At 43.4% G+C, this 18929-nt stretch overlaps 1 protein-coding gene and 1 long non-coding RNA gene across 5 annotated transcripts in view; one reads left to right on the forward strand and one right to left on the reverse strand.

Moving 5' to 3' along the window:
* LOC149985523 (uncharacterized) overlaps positions 1-18929 on the forward strand; it is a 509038-nt gene that overhangs the window by 23622 nt on the left and 466487 nt on the right. The gene's annotated exons all lie outside the window — the stretch shown is intronic.
* The window catches only part of LOC110523903 (spondin-1), a 141001-nt gene continuing 129531 nt past the window's right edge, over positions 7460-18929 (reverse strand). For 3 of the 4 annotated variants that reach the window (XM_021603039.3, XM_090232885.1, XM_090232878.1), the window contains 8 exons: positions 18469-18609; positions 17475-17550; positions 16701-16883; positions 14978-15148; positions 12979-13146; positions 11880-12041; positions 10832-11116; positions 7460-8850 (listed from right to left, as the gene is read on the reverse strand). In XM_021603039.3, coding sequence (XP_021458714.1) covers positions 8681-8850; positions 10832-11116; positions 11880-12041; positions 12979-13146; positions 14978-15148; positions 16701-16883; positions 17475-17550; positions 18469-18609 — 1356 coding nt within the window. In that variant the 3' untranslated portion in view covers positions 7460-8680. The remainder of the gene's footprint in view (positions 8851-10831; positions 11117-11879; positions 12042-12978; positions 13147-14977; positions 15149-16700; positions 16884-17474; positions 17551-18468; positions 18610-18929) is intronic. The other variant, XM_021603048.3, reaches the window with a different exon arrangement.

The raw sequence follows: 18929 nt of genomic DNA on the forward strand, positions 1-18929 counted from the left end.
AGTGGTTAAAGTGTTTACTTTTAGCTTCCAGTGCCAACCGGAAGCGCCATAATTGGTGTCATAGGGGCTGTTTCGAAGGATTAAAAAAGTCTGATCTTTCCAAAACTTCATATGTGTGATTAGGCAACTCTCATGAACTGTAAATCAGTCATGTCTCCCATAAAATTTCCAAGAAAAGCTCTCTCACACACACACACACACACACACACACACACACACACACACACACACACACACACACACACACACACACACACACACACACACAGCTTGGACGGAGCGACACAGTGTGGTGCGTAGAGAAAGACAAAGCCTGCAATAGTTACCTGTTCTAGAGCTCAGGTCGATAGTGCATGGTGAGTTATGTGGCTCTAGAAGGTTCTCGGACCGAGAAACAGCCTAGTACATTTGCAATAACTTCAATTCAATCACGGAAATGACAACATTTAGAAATGTCCCAGAGTCGCAAGACTAGGTGCATTGCAACCGCCTCGGCCCATAGAGACAGACTCTAACGTTTCTGTCCGATAGCTCATTCAAGGATCCCGTAGCAACGCCCGGGAAAATGTGGATTTTCAACACCAATTAAGGTCGCTACTCGGGCTCCAAATGACCTATCGAGCCGAAATGTTGGATTCGGGGGCGCCTCAGCTAGGCCTACACATAATGTCAGAACTGGACCCGCAGCTAGAACGTAACTACAGGTTTTATGGTTTTCTTATGGTTTGAACAGAAGGCGCTGTGAATTTTGGGCCAGCTCTGAATATGTGATAGTTGGCTTCTAAACAAGTTGGAAAAAGTGGGTGTGGGGTCAGTTAGTATCAGTTTGGTGTCAGAATGATATCTAATTGACTGATGGACGGTGACTTGCTGGCTGACTTTTGTCCATTTGCAATATGTTTAAACAGTGAGGTACCATCACCAAAATGACATTCTGAAATCAACACCATCTAGCGATGGAGAGGAACCAGAATCACTGCCCGGCCATCCCGAGTTCATCGGGCCAGTCAATTTCGCATTCTTGCAGTTTTTTTGAGCATGTCAAATTCTTGATGGTAAATGCCCATTGAAACATATTGCAAATACACAGTGCATTTGGAGAGGAGAGTTGTATGGCATTGAAGCTCGTCTGGAGGTTAGTTAACAGTGTCCAAAGAAGGGCTTTGCTGCAGGAGGGACTGGTGCACTTCACAAAATAGATGGCATCATGAGGCTGGAAAACTATGTGGATATATTGAAGCAACATCTAAAGACATAAGTGTGAAAGTAAAAGCTTGGTCGCAAATGGGTCTTCCAAATGGACAATGACCACAAGCATACTTCCAAAGTTGTGGCAAAATGTCTTAAGGGCAACAAATTCAAGGCATTGGAGTGGCCATCACAAAGCCCTGACCTCAATCCTATAGAAAATGTGTGGGCAGAACTGAAAAAGCGTTTGCGAGCAAGGAGGCCTAAACACCTGACTCAGTTACACCAGCTCTGTCAGGAGGAATGGGCCAAAATTCACCCAACTTGTTGTGGGAAGCTTGTGGAAGACTACCCGAAACGTTTGGCCCAAGTTAAACAATTTAAAGGCAATGCTACCAAATACAAATTGACTTCTGACCCACTGGGAATGTAATGAAATAAACAAAAGCTTAAATAAATCATTCTCTCTACTATTATTCTGCCATTTCACATTCTTAAAATAAAGTGGTGAGCCTAACTGACCTAAAACAGGGATTTTTTTACTAGGATTAAATGTCAGTAATTGTGAAAAACTGAGATTAAATGTATTTGGCTAAGGTGTATGTTAACTTCTGACTTCAACTGTAGGCAGGGTTAGGGCCAAAGCCAGGCAGGCCGTTCAGCTGGCTTTGTGAAGGGAAGGAGTGTTAACTGGTGAGGCTGCAGGAGTGATGTAAGTCAGAGGGAGTTGACATCTTCTAAAAGCCTTTACGCTTAGGCAAATAGCTAGAGAGTTAAATAGTGGATTAGACTAGGCAAATACTGTAGCAATACATTTCCTATGACCGAAAACAGATTCTGGAAATCAGAACAGTTTTCACTAACCCCGATTTGGATGAACCTTTCTACCTCAACGAGTCGGCAGCTCTGGACATTATGCTTACTCCGGACCAGGCCCCGATCCCCGAGACTTGAAAGATTAATCAAAAGAGAGAGAGTCAAACGAGGCGGCATCCTGACGAGACTACGCTGGAGAATAAATAGATAACCATTGCCCTCTGTTCTATTTTTGCGAACGTGCAGTCACTGGAGAACAAACTGGATGCGCTCCGTTCGAGACTATCCTATCAATGGGACCTGAAAAATGGTGGTATCCTATGTTTCTCAGAGTCGTGGCTGAATGGAGACATGGATAATACACATCTCATTGATTTTTCTATGCATGTTTAAGGCCATATGGCAGACTCGGGTAAGAAGGGAGGAGGGGTGTGTCTCTTTGTTATCGACAGATGGTGCTTGATCTCTAAAGTTAAGGAAGTCTCAATTTTTATTTTATTTTGTCTCAATTATCATATATTTTTATTTATTTGTTATTTTATTTCACCTTTATTTAACCAGGTAGGGAAGTTGAGATCAAGTTCTCATTTACAACTGGCCAAGATAAAGCAAAGCAGTTTGACACATATAATAACACAGAGTTAAACATGGAGTAAACAAACATACAGTCAATAATACAGTAGAAAAGCAAGTCTATATACAATGTGTGCAAATGAGATGAGATAAGGGAGGTAAGGCAATAAATAGGCCATGGTGGCGACGTAAATACAATATAACAATTAAACACTGGAATGGTAGATGTGCAGTAGATGAATGTGCAAAGTAGAAATACTGGAGTGCAAAGGAGCAAGATAAATAAATAAATACAGTAGGGGATGAGTTAGTTGTTTGGGCTATTTACAGATGGGCTATGTACAGGTGCAGTGATCTGTGAGCTGCTCTGACAGCTGGTGCTTAAAGCTAGTGAGGGAGATATCTAATGATAATCTGCAGACCATACTATTTTCCAAGATAGTTTTCAGCTATTGTTTTCGTAGCTGTCTATTTACCACCACAAACTAATGCTGGCTTAAGAATGCACTCAACAAGCTGTATAGGGCCATAAGCAAACAAGAAAATGCACATTCAGAGATGGCGTTTCTCATGGCTGGGGATTTTAATGTCGGGAATCTAAAATCCCTTTTTACCTTATTTTTACCAGCATGTCACCTGTGCAACTAGAGGCGACAAAACTCTAGATCACCTTTACTCTGGCAAATCAGACCATAACTGAAGAAGGATATGCATATTCTTGATGTCATTTGAAAGGAAACACTTTGAAGGTTGTGGAAATGTGAAAGGAATGTAGGACAATGTAACACATTAGATCTGGTAAAATATAATACAAAGATTATTTTTGTTGTACCATTATCTTTAAAATGCAAGAGAAAGGCCATAATATATTATTCCAGCCCAGGTGCTGGAATAGATGGCAGCAGTGTATGTGAAAAGTTTTAGACTGATCCAATTAACCATTGTACTTCTGTTCAAAAGGTTGTATCAAGACTGCCCAAATGTGCCTAATTGGTTTATTAAAAATGTTCCAAGTTCATAACTGTGCACTCTCCTCAAACAATAGCATGGTATTCCTTCACTGTAATAGCTATTGTAAATTGGAAAGTGCAGTTAGATTAACAAGAATTTAAGCTTTCTGCCAATATCAGATATGTCTATGTCCTAGGAAATGTTCTTGATACTTACAACCTCATGCTAATCGCATCAGTGCACATTAGCTCAACTGTCCCGTGGGTGGGACACCGATATTTAGAGATCCTTATTAACTTCTTCGATATAGGGGGCGCTCTTTTAATTTTTGGATGAAAAACGTTCCCGTTTTAAACAAGATATTTTGTCACGAAAGGATGCTCCAATATGCATATAATTGACAGCTTTGGAAAGAAAACACTCTGACGTTTCCAAAACTGCAAATATATTGTCTGTGAGTGCCACAGAACTGATGTTACAGGCGAAACCCAGATAACAATCCAATCAGGAAGTGCCGCATTTTTGAAACCGCCTCATTCCAATGACTCCTCATATGGATGTGAAGGAGCTAGGAGTCAGCTTACGTTTTCCACGTTTTCCCCAAGGTGTCTACAGCATTGTGACGTATTTGTAGGCATATCATTGGAAGATTGACCATAAGAGACTACATCTACCAGGTGGTCGCTTGGTGTCCTCCGTTGCAATTATTGCGTAATCTCCAGCTGCAGTATTTTTCCGTTTGCTTCTGATGACAAGCCAACTGCCACCACTGATAGATTATCGAATAGATATGTGAAATGTGATTCTAAACAACGTTTGCCATGTTTCTGTTGATATTGTGGAGCTAATTTGGAAAAAAGTTTGGCGTTGTAAGTGACTGCATTTTCCGGTATTTTTTTTTGCCAAACGTGATGAACAAAATGGAGCTATTTCGTCTACACAAATAATATTTTTGGAAAAAATGAACATTTGCTATCTAACTAAGAGTCTCGTCATTGAAAACATCCGAAGTTCTTCAAAGGTAAATTATTTTATTTGAATGCTTTTCTTGTTTTTGTGAAAATGTTGCCTGCTGAATGCTAGGCTTAATGCTATGCTAGGCTATCAATACTCTTACACAAATGCTTGTGTAGCTTTGGTTGAAAAGCATATTTTGAAAATCTGAGATGGCAGTGTTGTTAACAAAAGGCTAAGCTTGTGTTTCAATATATTTATTTCATTTCATTTGTGATTTTCATGAATAGGAAACGTTGCGTTATGGTAATGAGCTTGAGGATATGATTATGCTCCCGGATACTGGATTGCTCGACGCTAGAGGTTAAGCTACAGGACTGTTTCGTTAGCACAGACTGAAATATGTTCTGGGATTCATGCAATAACATTGAGGATTTCACCAAATCAGTCACCGGCTTCATTAATAAGTGCATCAATGACGAAGACCCATATTGACCGTAAGTACGTACATAACCCGACCAGAAGCCATGTATTACAGGCAACATCCCCAATGAGTTAAGGAGCTGCCACTTTCAAGGAGTGGAACACTAATCTGGACTCTTACAAGAAATCTAGCTACGACCTCCGACAAGCTATCAAACATGCAAAACAGTACTAAAATCAAATCGTACTACACCTGATGCTTGACGGATGGGGCAGGGCTTTCAAACTATCACAATCTGCCCAGTGACGCGAGCCTGCCATATGACCTAAATGCCTTCTATGCTCGCTTTGAGGCAGGCAACACTGAACCATGCATGAGAGCACAAGCTGTTCCCGATGACTAAACACTTCCCTCTGCAACTGGATCATGGTCTTCCATCATTAAGTTTGCTGTAAACACAACGGTGGTAGGATGAGCCTATAGGGAGGAGGTCAGAGATCTGGCAGTGTGGTGCCAGGACAGCAATCTCTCCGTCAATGTCAACAAGACAAAGGAGCTGATCGTGGACTGCAGGAAATTAAAGGGAAAGCACACCCCTGTCCACATTGTTGGGGCTGTAGTGGAGCAGGTCGAGAGATTCAAGTTCCTCAGTGTCCACATCATTGGAGGCTGCTGAGGGGAGAACGGCTCATAATAATGACTGGAATGGAGTGAATGGAATGGTAACAAAAACATAGTTTCATTCCATCCATCCCATTCCAGCCATTATTATGAGCCGTTCTCCCATCAGCAGCTTTCACATCACTAGGAATTAACATGGTTCACACACACCCGCACAGTTGTGAAGAGCGCACGACAGCGCCTCTGCCCCTTCAGGAGACTGAAAAGATTTGTCATGGGCCCTCGGATCCTAAAAAATGTCTACAGCTGCACCATTGAGAGCATCTTGACTGGCTCCATCACTGCTTGGTATGGCAACTGCAAGGCACCTGACCGCAAGGTGCTACAGAAGGTGGTGAGTATGGCCCAGTACATCACTGGGGCTGAGCTCCTTGCAATCCAGGACCTCTCTACCAGACGGTGTCAGAGGAAGGCCCAGAAAATGTTCAGAGTCCAGCCATCCAAGCCATAGGCTGTTCTCTCTGCTATCGCACAGCAAGCGGTACCAGTGCACCAAGTGTGGAACCAATAGGATCCTGAACAGCTCCTACTCCCAAGCCATAAGACTGCTAAACAGGATTGCTAAATAGCTAATCAAATGGCTACCCGGACTACCTGCATTGACCCTTTTTTGCACTAAATCTCTTGCACTGACACACAAACTGGACTCAACCTACACAATCTCACACACATATGCCCACACACACATAACATGCGCACACATGCATACTGACACCACACACACATGCTGCTGCTGCTGTCTGTGATCTATCCTGTTGCATAGTCACTTTACCCTTACCTATATGTACACTGCTATAGTACCTCAACTGCCTCGTACACCTGCACATCGACTCAGTACTGGTACTCCCTCTATATAGCCATGTTATTTAGACTCTTTATTGTTATTAGTTATTCACTGTGTTCCTTGTCACTATTTATATTATTTAAATAAAAAAATCTTTATCTCTGCATTGTTGGAAAGTAAGCATTTCACTGTTAGTCTACACCTGTTGTTTTACGACACATGTGACAAATAAAATTAGATTTTTGGTGCTCGGTCATTCATCTCGGCGGATGCCCCCCCCCCCCAACACCATAGATATTTAATGTCTGTGTCAGCAAGTGTCTCTCCCATAATTCATAGTAAATCTTTCATGAGTGTACAATGTAGGCCTCTGTATTTGTTACCATGGCTACAGTGGCTGGCTTTAACACTAATCAGGCAATCCACTCAGTGGCCATTATAGCTGAAACTAATTTATATAAAGACACATTGTATGCTTACCTTATTTGAAAAACAAGTGTGTTCTTCCCCTTTTGAAATTCAAGAAAGAAATGCAACTGTTCATTTCTCTCTATGGTTTGACATTGAATTGAAATGAAAAACAAACCTTTTGTGACGAAGAAAGCCAAATGAGAGATTGTTTCTTTAAAGTCCATCTGCTATTGGTTCTCTTAAATCTATCACAGCCCTGGTTAAACCTGTGGTTGAGCAGTAACTGAGGCACATGGCTGATTTGACAGTGGCAGAAGAACATTTATAAATAAACAGTGCTCTTTCTCTCCCTGTTGGTTGATCTTATACAGTGCAGCTGGGAGGTAGCTCATCTCTTGAACCCTGGAGCTGGGTACTCACTGTCAAAGTTAATGACTATCTCATTGAGAGCAATATGAAACAATGGCTTTTACAATAACATACAAGTGCTGTATGATTGAGCTAGGTCATTTCAGACAATTGGCTAAGTTGCAAGGTCCTTCTTCCTCTCAATTTGCTTTTCATGGTCGCCACCTAGTGGATTCAAATTGTGCCTACAGTCAAGGCAGACACTGAAAGTACAATACATGCTCTGTAAAAAAGAAAGTGTGACATGAGCAAAAAGACATTCAGAATTATTTCTCACATGTACTTTTATTGTAAAGGTTATTTATTCCAAAATATGGTGTGATATGGTGTAGAGGCAAAAAAAGAAAGAGAGAGGACAGAAAAAAACAAGAGAGCGAGAACATCTAAAAATGAGTTTGGCAAGACTTGGCTGACATTTTTATCAAAATACACAACAAAAATAACACAATATCTAATGATGCACACAATCGCTGCCCTCTCAATGAGGCATCTCTATGTTTAAGCCTCTACATGTATTACAATGGAATAAAAAGTCACTACAGATTCTTGTCTTGAAAATAATAATCTATTTGAGGCATACAAAAACCTGGAATGATTGTTCACCTGTGCTTTGTTTTGGAATACAATTGTCAAATTAACAAACTAACCACAGGATACAATATTTTTTATAAATTACTTGGTTGGTATTTTCATTTAATAACGTTTCATTACAATCAACACTTATTTTCGAAAAAGTCACTGTGTATACAGGGCTACTTTGTACAAACTGTATGGAGTATTGTGGTTCATACAACAGGGTTATTATGCCCAAATCAACAGGGCAGTGATGTTTGGAGACCTGCCTTAATGATACAGGAATGCTGGAGTGACCCGGATAAAAACATTTGGGGCAGGAAGAAAATGCCAAAAGCTAATTCCTTGTGACGCCCTAGGCTAGAGGCCTGGGCTAATGCGACTCTAAGACTTGCAACTGCCCTTTTAAACATGGTGATCATCATAATCTGGCCACAGTTTGAAGTCTAGGGCCACAACCAGTGAAGTGAAGTCTTCTGACTGAGAATCGTTAGACATGCAAGAGTGAAAGTGTGTCATCACTGCTAGCTAGTGAAGCCAATACAACGGTAGTATAAAGACAAAAATAACATTGTAAAAAAATGTGTTGTATTGTGTGTGGTTGTGAAGTTGTGGTGTAATGTATAGTGTTGGTTACATAGTAATACATAGGCCTGCTGAGTGATGAGGCTACTAGAAGACTAATGACTGACGCTGGTCTCGTCCTCAGCCCAGTGATCCACTAAATGCTTACAGTAATGGCATCTCTGGAGAATCTCTTATCTCCATCCAATACACAGGTGGACTGTCTCCACCACACCGACTGCCAACCTTGGCTAAATCAACACTGACTAAGTCTGCTTCTCCTTCCTCCCCCCAACCCTAACAGAGTGCATCGTATAGTATCACAGAGAAACACAGATAAACAGCAGCGCCCCCTAGCAGGGATGGACTTTACAGGCGCGGATCTCCTTCCTGTCCTTGCAGCTGGTGACCTGTGCCGGGGTGTTCTTAGCTCTCTTCTTCACCGTCATGAAGCGCTCCTGGATCCCCCCGCCGCAGTGTTTGGTACAGTCTGTCCAACTGGACCAGGGCCTCATCTTGCAACCTGTGGGAACAAGCCAATGACATGAGAGAGGAGGGTTTCAGATTACTTTCTTTAGTTTGCCAGATCCATCCCGTTTAGTAATATACTAATTGAATATGGCATATCAGTTAAAGATGCACTATGCAGAAATAATTGCGCCATTTCCTGGTTGCTAAAATTCGAATAGTTTGCCTAATTTCAGTTTCATGTGAAAAAACAAGCAAATATAGTGTACAGCAGGGTTTCCAAAAGTCGGTCTAAAATGGAAAGTTACAGATAAAGTCTGCATCACTATACTGAGAGCATTGGTGTATTTTTTATTTTTTTATAGCTTTTGTTCATATTTTATCCAAGCCCTGGCACTGCAGAACGAGCACGAGGAAGTGTTCCGTTGATGCTGGTAAGTTGCTCCAAACCAAGTGAAATCGCAAAGAAAAAGTGTCTGAACTCTTCTATAACATGCAATTTACATCCACAATACAGATTTGAATCAAATAAAGTGAACTTAAACTTCCATGTGCGTGATCACAAGTGAGACCTATCAAATGTGCAATGTTCAAGCCTCCATTGCATGACCAATCATCATCATTCATAACGGATTGATCTGTCATAAATTGACAGTGTAAGAACAAGGAGTCCCCGTCCGGCCTCCATTTCCCATTATTACTGATTATGCATGGTAAGTGCTGGGGGGGTAATGCTGCCTAGCAACCCTAGAGGATATACCACGGTGGGGTTATTTGTCACTGTCTACAGCTCATTAGCCCCAGGTTAAAGAGGCCTGTCCCTGTCTCTGTTGGGAGGCAGCAGTCCAAAGCCCACCCTGACTATTTGGCCTCTACCTGCTCATCAGGAAGGTCATCTGTGAGCTGGACTAGTCACTGTATCACCCTAACAGGGCTGATCAGCATTGAGTGTAGCCACTCTAACACAGCAATCGCACTGCACCCGGCTGGCAAGGCAGAGAGGGAGGGAGGAGGGGGCAGAGTTGATCCTCTCAAGCATTGGGCGGGGCCATTGAGAGTGGGCTGCATGGGCCCCTTGAACCTTGACTGAGAAATGTCTATTTACATTCAGAGCTACAACGGATATCTCAGTGGGACTCATGGAGAATTAATCATGAGTGACTGTGAAATCATCGTCAATGACTTGCCCTATGAATGTTTTGCCCTTTATATTTGGGATATAAAGGATACATCAAGGTGGTGTATAAATCATGAATCAAGCATGGCTTGACAATGACATTAATCAAAATGTGGAACATGGCTGAAAGAGGAAATGACAAGAGAGGTGATGAAGATGGTCTTGATGAAAACGATGATAATGATGAAGACAGTGATGAAGATGATAATAACAAAGGTATATACAGTGGCTTGCGAAAGTATTCACCCTCCTTGGCAGGATTTTTGCATTACAATCTGGAATTGAAATAGATTTTGGGGGGGGTTGTATCATTTGATTTACACAACATGCCTACCACTTTGAAGATGCAAAATATTTTTTATTGTGAAACAAACAAGAAATAAGATAAAAAAAAACAGAAAACTTGAGAGAGCACAAGTCAAAACTTTGTAGAGAGACCTTTTTCAGCTATTACAACTGCAAGTCTCTTGGGATATGTCTCCGTAAGCTTGGCACATCTAGCCACTTGGATTTTTTATATATACTGAGATCATGTGACACTTAAATAAAGTCCACCTGTGCATAATCTAACTAATTATGTGACTTCTGAAGGTAATTGGTTGCACCAGATCTTATTTAGGGGCTTCATAGCAAAGCGGGAGAATACAAATGCACGCACCACTTTATTTTTTAGAATTAATTTTTTCCATTTCGCTTCACCAATTTGGACTATTTTGTGTAGCATGTCCATTACATCGAATCCAAATAAAAATCCATTTAAAATACTGGTTGTAAATGCAACAAAATAGAACGCCAAGGGGATGAATACTTTTGCAAGGCACTGTATGCAGTATATGTGAAGGTGATGATGATGACTGACCTGGCTGTTCCTCCACTGCTGCATCTCGTTCTTGCTGTTTGCCCCTTCTCTTCTCTTTCCCGCCGCCCACCTCTCCCCCCCGTCGTCTCTTCCTCTCCTCGCTGGCCCTGGAGCCCCTTTTGCATTTCCTGATCTTACACTTCTTCCTCTGGACCGTCTCGGGGCAAGGCTCCCCTCCAAACTGGGGCTCCAGCTTCACCATGCGCGTCCTGATGGTGTGGCCTTTACCGCAGGACTTATTACACTCAGACCACTCCGTCCACTCTGATACCATGCAGTCCGTAGCTGGGGAGAGATAGGAAAGGGTTTGGGGGGGGGGGGGGGGGTATTGAAAGGTTGAGTGAAAAGCTACTTGCTAATGTCTCTATTCATGCTCATTGGACAACTACTTACTTACCTGACAATGATGAAAACTCCTTAATTTAAGCGACATAAACTTAGCTGTGTGTTATTATTGCAAGTCAACCCTTGCTAAAAAACGCTGAAGGATTATATTGTCCAGTAGGGGACTGGTGTGGTTTTCATTTCAACCAGAGGAACAAAAATAAATGTTAATTAGTCTGCCTGGAAACCAGAAAACTATTTCTTGTTTCAATAATTCTTTCCATAATCCATTTTCACATTTGACTGCATCATTCATGGAATAATACGACTGTGTATTTTTTGCAGAACATTTGTTTTTTACTTTGCAAGGAACCCGATTAGAATATAAATAATGGAGCTCCGCTTTAAATGTCAAAGTACAAGGAGACGGAAGATGTCAAATCCTCCATGACGGAAATCTGCCTGGTGTCTGACTTCCACTATGTCTGTCTGTGAGCCTAAGTCTCAACACCTTTTTGGCAACACACAGGCTATTGCTATGCAAAACAAACCATAGGAGTCAGCTATACAATCTGGGACTAGACTATGACAGTGCTAAAACAAACAAACAAATGAATTTGAAATATTATGCACAAAGTTGGGCACTAGTTTCTAGTGGTCACACTCTGTTTTGGCGTTGATGGTAGTGGTAAACAGCATGGCAACATCTGATGGTGACACTTACGACACTCCGGCTGCATACACCGCTCCACCTGTTCCAGCTCCTCAGTACACTCCCCCAAGTCTGGAGACTTGAGCATGCGCTGGCGTGTACGCACTCCCTTCCCGCATGTCACACTGCAGTCGCTCCAGTCGGACCACGGAGACAGCATACACGGGATAGAGTCTGCAGGGATAAATAGACCAAGCATGGGACTGTCAGTCTGCACATAATTACATAATAATGTCCCCTGCTCTTCAGATCAACTGCTGTTCGGTAGTTTCAACATACAACATTTCATTTCCGCTACCTTCATCTGCTGTTTTTCATACCTGGGACTTAAAATGATTTTATTGGGTGACTATACACTGGATGTACAAAACATTAAGGACACCTTCCTAATACTGAGTCTCCCCTCCCCCTTTTGCCCTCAGAACAGCAGGACAGACAACGGTCAGGAACTGGACTCTACAAGGTGTCGAAAGCGTTCCACAGGGATGCTGTCCCATTTTGACACCAATGCTTCACTGGATGTCCTTTGGGTGGTGGACCATTCTTGATACACACGGGGAAACTTTTGAGCGTGAAAAGCCCAGCAGCGTTGCAGTTCTTGACACAAACTGGTGCGCCTGGCAGCTACTACCATACCCTGTTTAAAGGCACTTAAATATTTTGTCTTGCCCATTCACCCTCTGAATGGCACACATACACAATCTATCTCTCTATTGTCTTAAGGCTTAAAAACATATTTTTTAACCGGTCTCCACCTCTTCATCTACACTGATTGAATTGGTTTTAACAAGTGACATCAATAAGGAATCATACTGTACTGTAGCTTTCACCTGGATTCACCTGGTCAGTGTATGTCATGGAAAGAGCAGGTGTACATAACGTTTTGTACACTGAGTGTATTTTCATGCCTTCTCTCCTCTGAGATATTCTGTCAATTTTAGTGTGCACCTAGCCTGTTGGATCGAGATACATAAAAACTACAGATGCCCCTTGGCAGATGGCTGAACAAGGCTGCCTGTCACAGTGCTTTTAGATGTAGTGTCTCTGGCCTGCAGCCCGGGACCTGGGGGATGAGGCAGGTGTTGAGTGGGTGTGGGGGGGCGTTACTCACGGCACTCAGGCATCATGCATTTCTCCACCTCTGCCACCTCCACTTTGCACATGGAACCATCCGAGGGGGGCATCTTCACCATGCGCTCACGTTGCTTCATGCCCAGCCCACAGGTGGTGCTGCAGGGATCCCACTCACCCCACTCCGTCACCACACAGCTACTGAGGGCTAATGGAAGGGACAGGGACAGATACACGCCCATACAATGGGATGGTTCTTTGTTATGGCGGCTTGCGATTACTCTTTTTAACATTACTTGAGAAACTTGGTTTCATTAACACACTGACTGAATAAGCCTGTTGGCATTTAGCAGCAGGGCTAAGGAAGTATACTTCAAAAGAACAGAAAGGCCCGCACACTGAATATGCTCGCAATTACAACCTTTATTGACAATGTTTCCATACACAAGGATCTTTATCAGGTCAAACAGAGTGAGTGCTCACATCCAAAAATATTTACACATTTCACCTCACATGACCATTATGCACATGGCTATACAAAGGGCACTAACCATTCATCACAGAGGTACATACGGTCATAAAGGACTTTGACACGTCTCTGTTTTCGCAATGACATTCAAATCAGCATTGAAAAAAGGCGCAAGTTTAAGTTTGTTCCACCTGAGCGAGTCTGACCCTAAGTCAGAGACCATTATGATGACACACCAAATGTGTTTGTCACGACTTCCACCGAAGTTGGTGCCTCTCCTTGTTCGGGCGGCGTTCAGCGGAGCCTCCTACGACGGTCCACAGTCCGGAACCTCCTATGACGGTCCACAGGCTGGAGCCTTATTCTTCGCCGGGGCCCAGTCCAGGCACGGTGTCCAGTCCAGCTCCATGGCCGGAGCCTTCCTCTGTGCCGGTGCCCAGTCCAGGCACGGTGTCCAGTCCCACTCCTAGGCCGGAGCTTTCCTCTGCGCCGGTGCCCAGCCCAGGCACGGAGGCCAACTCAGCTCCAAGGCCGGAGCCTTCCTCTACGCCGATGCCCAGTCCAGGCACGGAGGTCAACTCAGCTCCATGGCAGGAGCCTCCCTCTGCGCCGGTGCCTGGGCACGGCGGCCAGTCCCACTCCATGGCAGGAGCCTTCCTCTGCGCCGGTGCCCAGTCCAGGCACGGCGTCTAGTCCCGCGCCAAGGCCGGAGTCTTCCTTGGCGCCGGTGCCCAGTCCGTGTGCGGCGTTCAACCCAGCTCCATGGCCGGGGCCCTCCTCTGTGCCAATGCCCAGTCCAGGCACAGCGTTCTACCCAGCTCCATGGCCGGGGCCCTCCTCTGTGCCAATGCCCAGTCCAGGCACAGCGTTCTACCCAGCTCCATGGCCACCTGTGGTCTGTCATGCCCTGACCATAGAGAGCCTTTTTATTCTCTCTTTTGGTTAGGTCGGGGTGTGACTAGGGCGGGTGTTCCTATCTAGGTAATTTTTTTATTTTTTATGTTGGCCTGATATGGTTCCCAATCAGAGGCAGCTGTTTATCGTTGTCTTTGATTGGGGATCATATTTAGGCAGCCATTTCCCCACTGTCTTACAGTGTATAGTCAGTAAGCAGTTATTCCGGTGGGCCCCTTTGGCAATTATTTAATAAAACCAAAAGCTTACCTTGACTTGGAAGAGTTTCAGTGTTGTGTTGGATAGTCATAGCCAGCTAGCTAACATAGCATCCCTCGGTTTGAGCCAGGCGTTTGAGTAACTAAACTAGTCAGCTACATTTGCTAGCTAAATAAATGACACTTTCTTTTGCTTCTTCGTCATTTTTGAAGGAATGAACTTGTTGAAAACTATTCAGCTATTGTCTTTCTCCTTCGAGTCAACTACTCACCACATTTTATGCACTGCAGTGCTAGCTAGCTGTAGCTTATGCTTTCAGTACTAGATTCATTCTCTGATCCTTTGATTGGGTGGGAAACATAAACTAAGGATTCTAGCTTTAACACAGAAGGCCTGAACCCACAATATGATCCTAATGTCACAAAGACTTGTACCCTCATGTTTCAGTGAGACTCACAGCAGTCGTCGTTGACCACACACTTCTCCGTCTCCTCAGTGTTCAGAGAGCAGATGGATCCATCCTCCGGGAACTGTTTGATGTAGCGCTCCCGAGACCTCATCCCCATCCCACAGGACACACTGCACGGAGACCAGTTGATCCACTCTGACATCATACAGGTAGACGCTTCTGGGAATGACGAGGCATAGACAAGCATGGTTAAACCACACTGGAGGCTGTGGTCACCATTGTGTAATGGTGAGTGCAGGATTCAGTCTGATTTAACCAGGCTAGAGAAAACGAGCAGGGTAATTAACATGCCATAACATGCAACAGCTCTGTCCATTCATTCCATCAATACTAGCTGACACCTGAATTACACCTGCACCTTCTTCTGGTAACAAGTAACACACCCTAAAATATTTGATTTAGTCCTACCTAATCTTACTCCGCTCTCTCCAATTATCTGGGAACAGAGCATGTAAACAAACAAAAAAAATTCATAGAGGATGGATAAACTTTGGGGAACTTTCCATGGATTTCTCTTTCATCTGGTCCATCCCACTGCCTGCCTGCGGATTGGAAGCAGCTGTGAGTGTAGCTCAATAAAGCAGAGCTAAGTGGATCATTAATAAGAGCTGTAAATAAATGTGGCCCTGATGAGGCCCCCAGGGGCCACGTCCAGCTTCAGAAATATCAATCAACCACGGACATTAACAGAGCGATACAAGAAAGGAAAGGAGTGACGTGCAGGAAGAAAAGCATACGCTGCCGGTCCTATTAATCGATAGTGTGTGTTGGAGGGAAACAATAGCCTTGAACAATTCAAACACACTTTATCAAGCCCTGACAAAGCTGAGATTTGGGGCACGAGTAGAGAGAAAGGGAGGAATGACAAACAACAACTCTGCATGACTGATCATGTGCCTTTTGGCATGGTGGACTAAATTGACAACTTTGATGAGAATTGGACAAAGGACCAGTTAGTTCCTGAGAAACAAAGTTGATGTCAACTTGAGAAACAAAGTTTCAACCTGAGAAACAAAGTTGATCTGACTGAATAGAACAGCCATCAGATCTGTCTTGTTTACAGGAAGAAGAAGCCTTTGTGGAATATTATATTACTGTCTTTGGATCTTTACCTGGTTGTGGGACTTGATGAGGCTCCAAAGTTCCATCTTTACATGTTGTATTTGAATGCCAACAACAAAACTGTATTAATTGTGCATCATACGTAGCATGTAAACCGGGAAAGGGCAAACAATGGCAACAATGTATTTTCTTGTGCTTGGCTAGTAAATTGGAGGATCGTGACACCATTTCAACCCTAATCCCTGTTCCCATTCATGGATATGACTGTCTTTAGTCAATATGACATGTACACGACTACACAGGGATCACCAGCTGAGCCTGCAGAGCAGCAGACAAACCTTTAGCCAACAACCTCTTCTTTATGACCTGCTTTAAAAAAAACAATAACATATAATTCACTGTCTTTTTCCAATTTTTGGAAGCTCTTTTCCAGCCATTGGAGATGGAACAACATGTTCTGAATGAGACAAAATTGTTGGATTTCAATTCTCAAAAATTCATAGACGTTTCACCCAATTGTTATCAGGCAGGCAAACAACTGTATTCATGTCTCAGCGGAGGCGACTTTGTCAGCTGACTCATACCAGTGATTGCATGCATTAATGCTATGAATGAGAAACAGGCCTGTGACACTGTCCTTAGTCCTCACCCTCCTCGCTGCAGCCAGGCCCCATGCAGGGTTTGAAGTCCTGGGTGTGAGGGCAGGGCACACTGAGGTCCAGCTGGGCCTTCAGCATCCTTTGTCTCATCCTCCGGCCCTTGTCACAGCTGGCTGAGCTGCAGGCTGACCACGGAGACCAGTTGGAGTAGATGCAAGTCTCTGGAGTGTCGTCTGGAGGAAGAAATAGACAATGCATTGACAAGTCCTCTTGGTCAGCTTGTCTGACAATAACTGCATTGGTTAAATGTCACTATCTTGTCATATTTTAACGAGATCATGTAAATGGGGATGGGGGGTATTCATACTCAATTTTCTTGTTTATAACCCTATATTTTCACTGCTTTAGAATGTGCTGGTGCTGTAAATGGTATGGACTAATGCGTCTAACTGCCTAAAAAAGTCAATGCAAGTTTATACAGTTCAGGTCTTGCTCGAACCACAGTGTATAGTTACTGTACAGTACCCACAGTACATGTATTGTAATGTACTAGAGACCTTCCTGTTAAGGAAACAGACCGTGTTGCCCTCAACAGAAAGAGGTTAGAGAGAACCCGGTTCAAAGGTAGAATTGGACGTTAACTGCAGAGTGTGGTTAGAAACAAACTCCACAGGTTCATTTCTCCTGCTAGCAGTGTTGATGGTGTTCAGCAGACAGACATCTGGAAGTTTAAACATGGTTTCAGGCAAAGCAAGTCCAGCAGCTAGAGCGTGTGGCTTTTAAATTGAACATCCCAAATTGGTTGAGATAAAGTGCTTCCACACCTTCCTCCTTCTCCTCCTGGCCAATATCTGCCACGATATCGTCCACCGTGTCCGGGACAATATTGCACTGCTCTCCCTGTGGACAAGAAACATGATTCAACATCACAAACACTGACAAGATTCTCAATTTACCATTTAATATCACATTCTTATCGGAGACAAGGGTAAACACACGAATATGTGTAATTTATTTTCTTGGCAATCTTCTGTGAAATGGAGGTTAGGTCAATATGACATCTGGTTGTTGGTTTAAAATAGTTTTTTTTTTCAAATAATTATTTGCTTCAATTGGAAGGAGACAAACACATTGTAATTTTTCCATGTGTGTTCCAAAGACTTGCTATAATCACTATGGCAATATACGCTGAGTGTACAAAACATTTGGAACACCTTCTTAATATTGAGTTGCACCTCCTTTTGCTCTCAGAACAGCCTCAAGTCGTTGGGGCATGGGCTGTACAAGGTGTCAAAAGCGTTCCACATGGATGCTGGACCGTATTGACTCCAATGCTTCCCACAGTTGTGTCAAGTTGGCTGGATGTCCTTTGGGTGGTGGACCATTCTTGATACACACGGGAAACTGTTGAGCGTGAAACAGCGTTGCACTCAAACCGGTGCTCCTGGCACCTACTACCATACCCTGTTCAAAGGCACTTAAATATTTTGTCTTGCCCATTCACCCTTTGAATGGCACACATACACAATCCATGTCTCAGTTGTCTCAAAGCTTAAAAATCCTTCTGTAACCAGTCTCCTCCCCTTCAACTACCCTGATTTAAGTGGATTTAACAAGTTACATCAATAAGGGATCATAGCTTTCACCTGGATTCACCTGGTCAGTCTACTGCCCATTCAAAGAGCTATGTATCCAAAGCAACATTACATGTATAGTGACTGTGAGGAGAGTTGTTGCATGAACATTCACATTTCTTCAGCGAGAGGGAGCAGACACAGACAAAGATAGCGGAATGAATGAGCCAGGCGCTGATGGTACCTTTCTGGCTATCCTTTCCACCAACACCCGGGCCAAGGCTGTGATAGGGCCTCCCTCAGTGTCGTAGAAGGGACTCTGGGGGTGGTCCAGGCTGGTCAGGGGCCGGATCCTCTCCTGGGGTATCGTAGGCTTGTTGGGAGACTGGAATGGTACGGGACAGGTTGGACTATGAGTGACACAATATTGACATTGGGCTAGGAGTAAGTGTAAGGCAGGGTAATATAGGTCCACGGGAGTTAGTACAACAGTACTAACAGTAATTCTAATAGGAGTTAGTATAGGTGCAGAGTTGGTATTAAAGGCCCAGTGCAGTCAAAAATATGATTTGCCTGTGTTAAACTGTGTAAATATATATATATATATAATTCAGCAAAAAAATAAACAAATTTCTCTGGTCTGATGAATCCAAGATTAAACTATTTTGCATGAATGCCAAGTGTCATGTCTGGAGGAAACCTGGC

This window comes from Oncorhynchus mykiss, chromosome 1 (assembly GCF_057628025.1).
Source record: "Oncorhynchus mykiss isolate SJ-2025 chromosome 1, ASM5762802v1, whole genome shotgun sequence".
Lineage (NCBI taxonomy): Eukaryota > Metazoa > Chordata > Actinopteri > Salmoniformes > Salmonidae > Oncorhynchus > Oncorhynchus mykiss.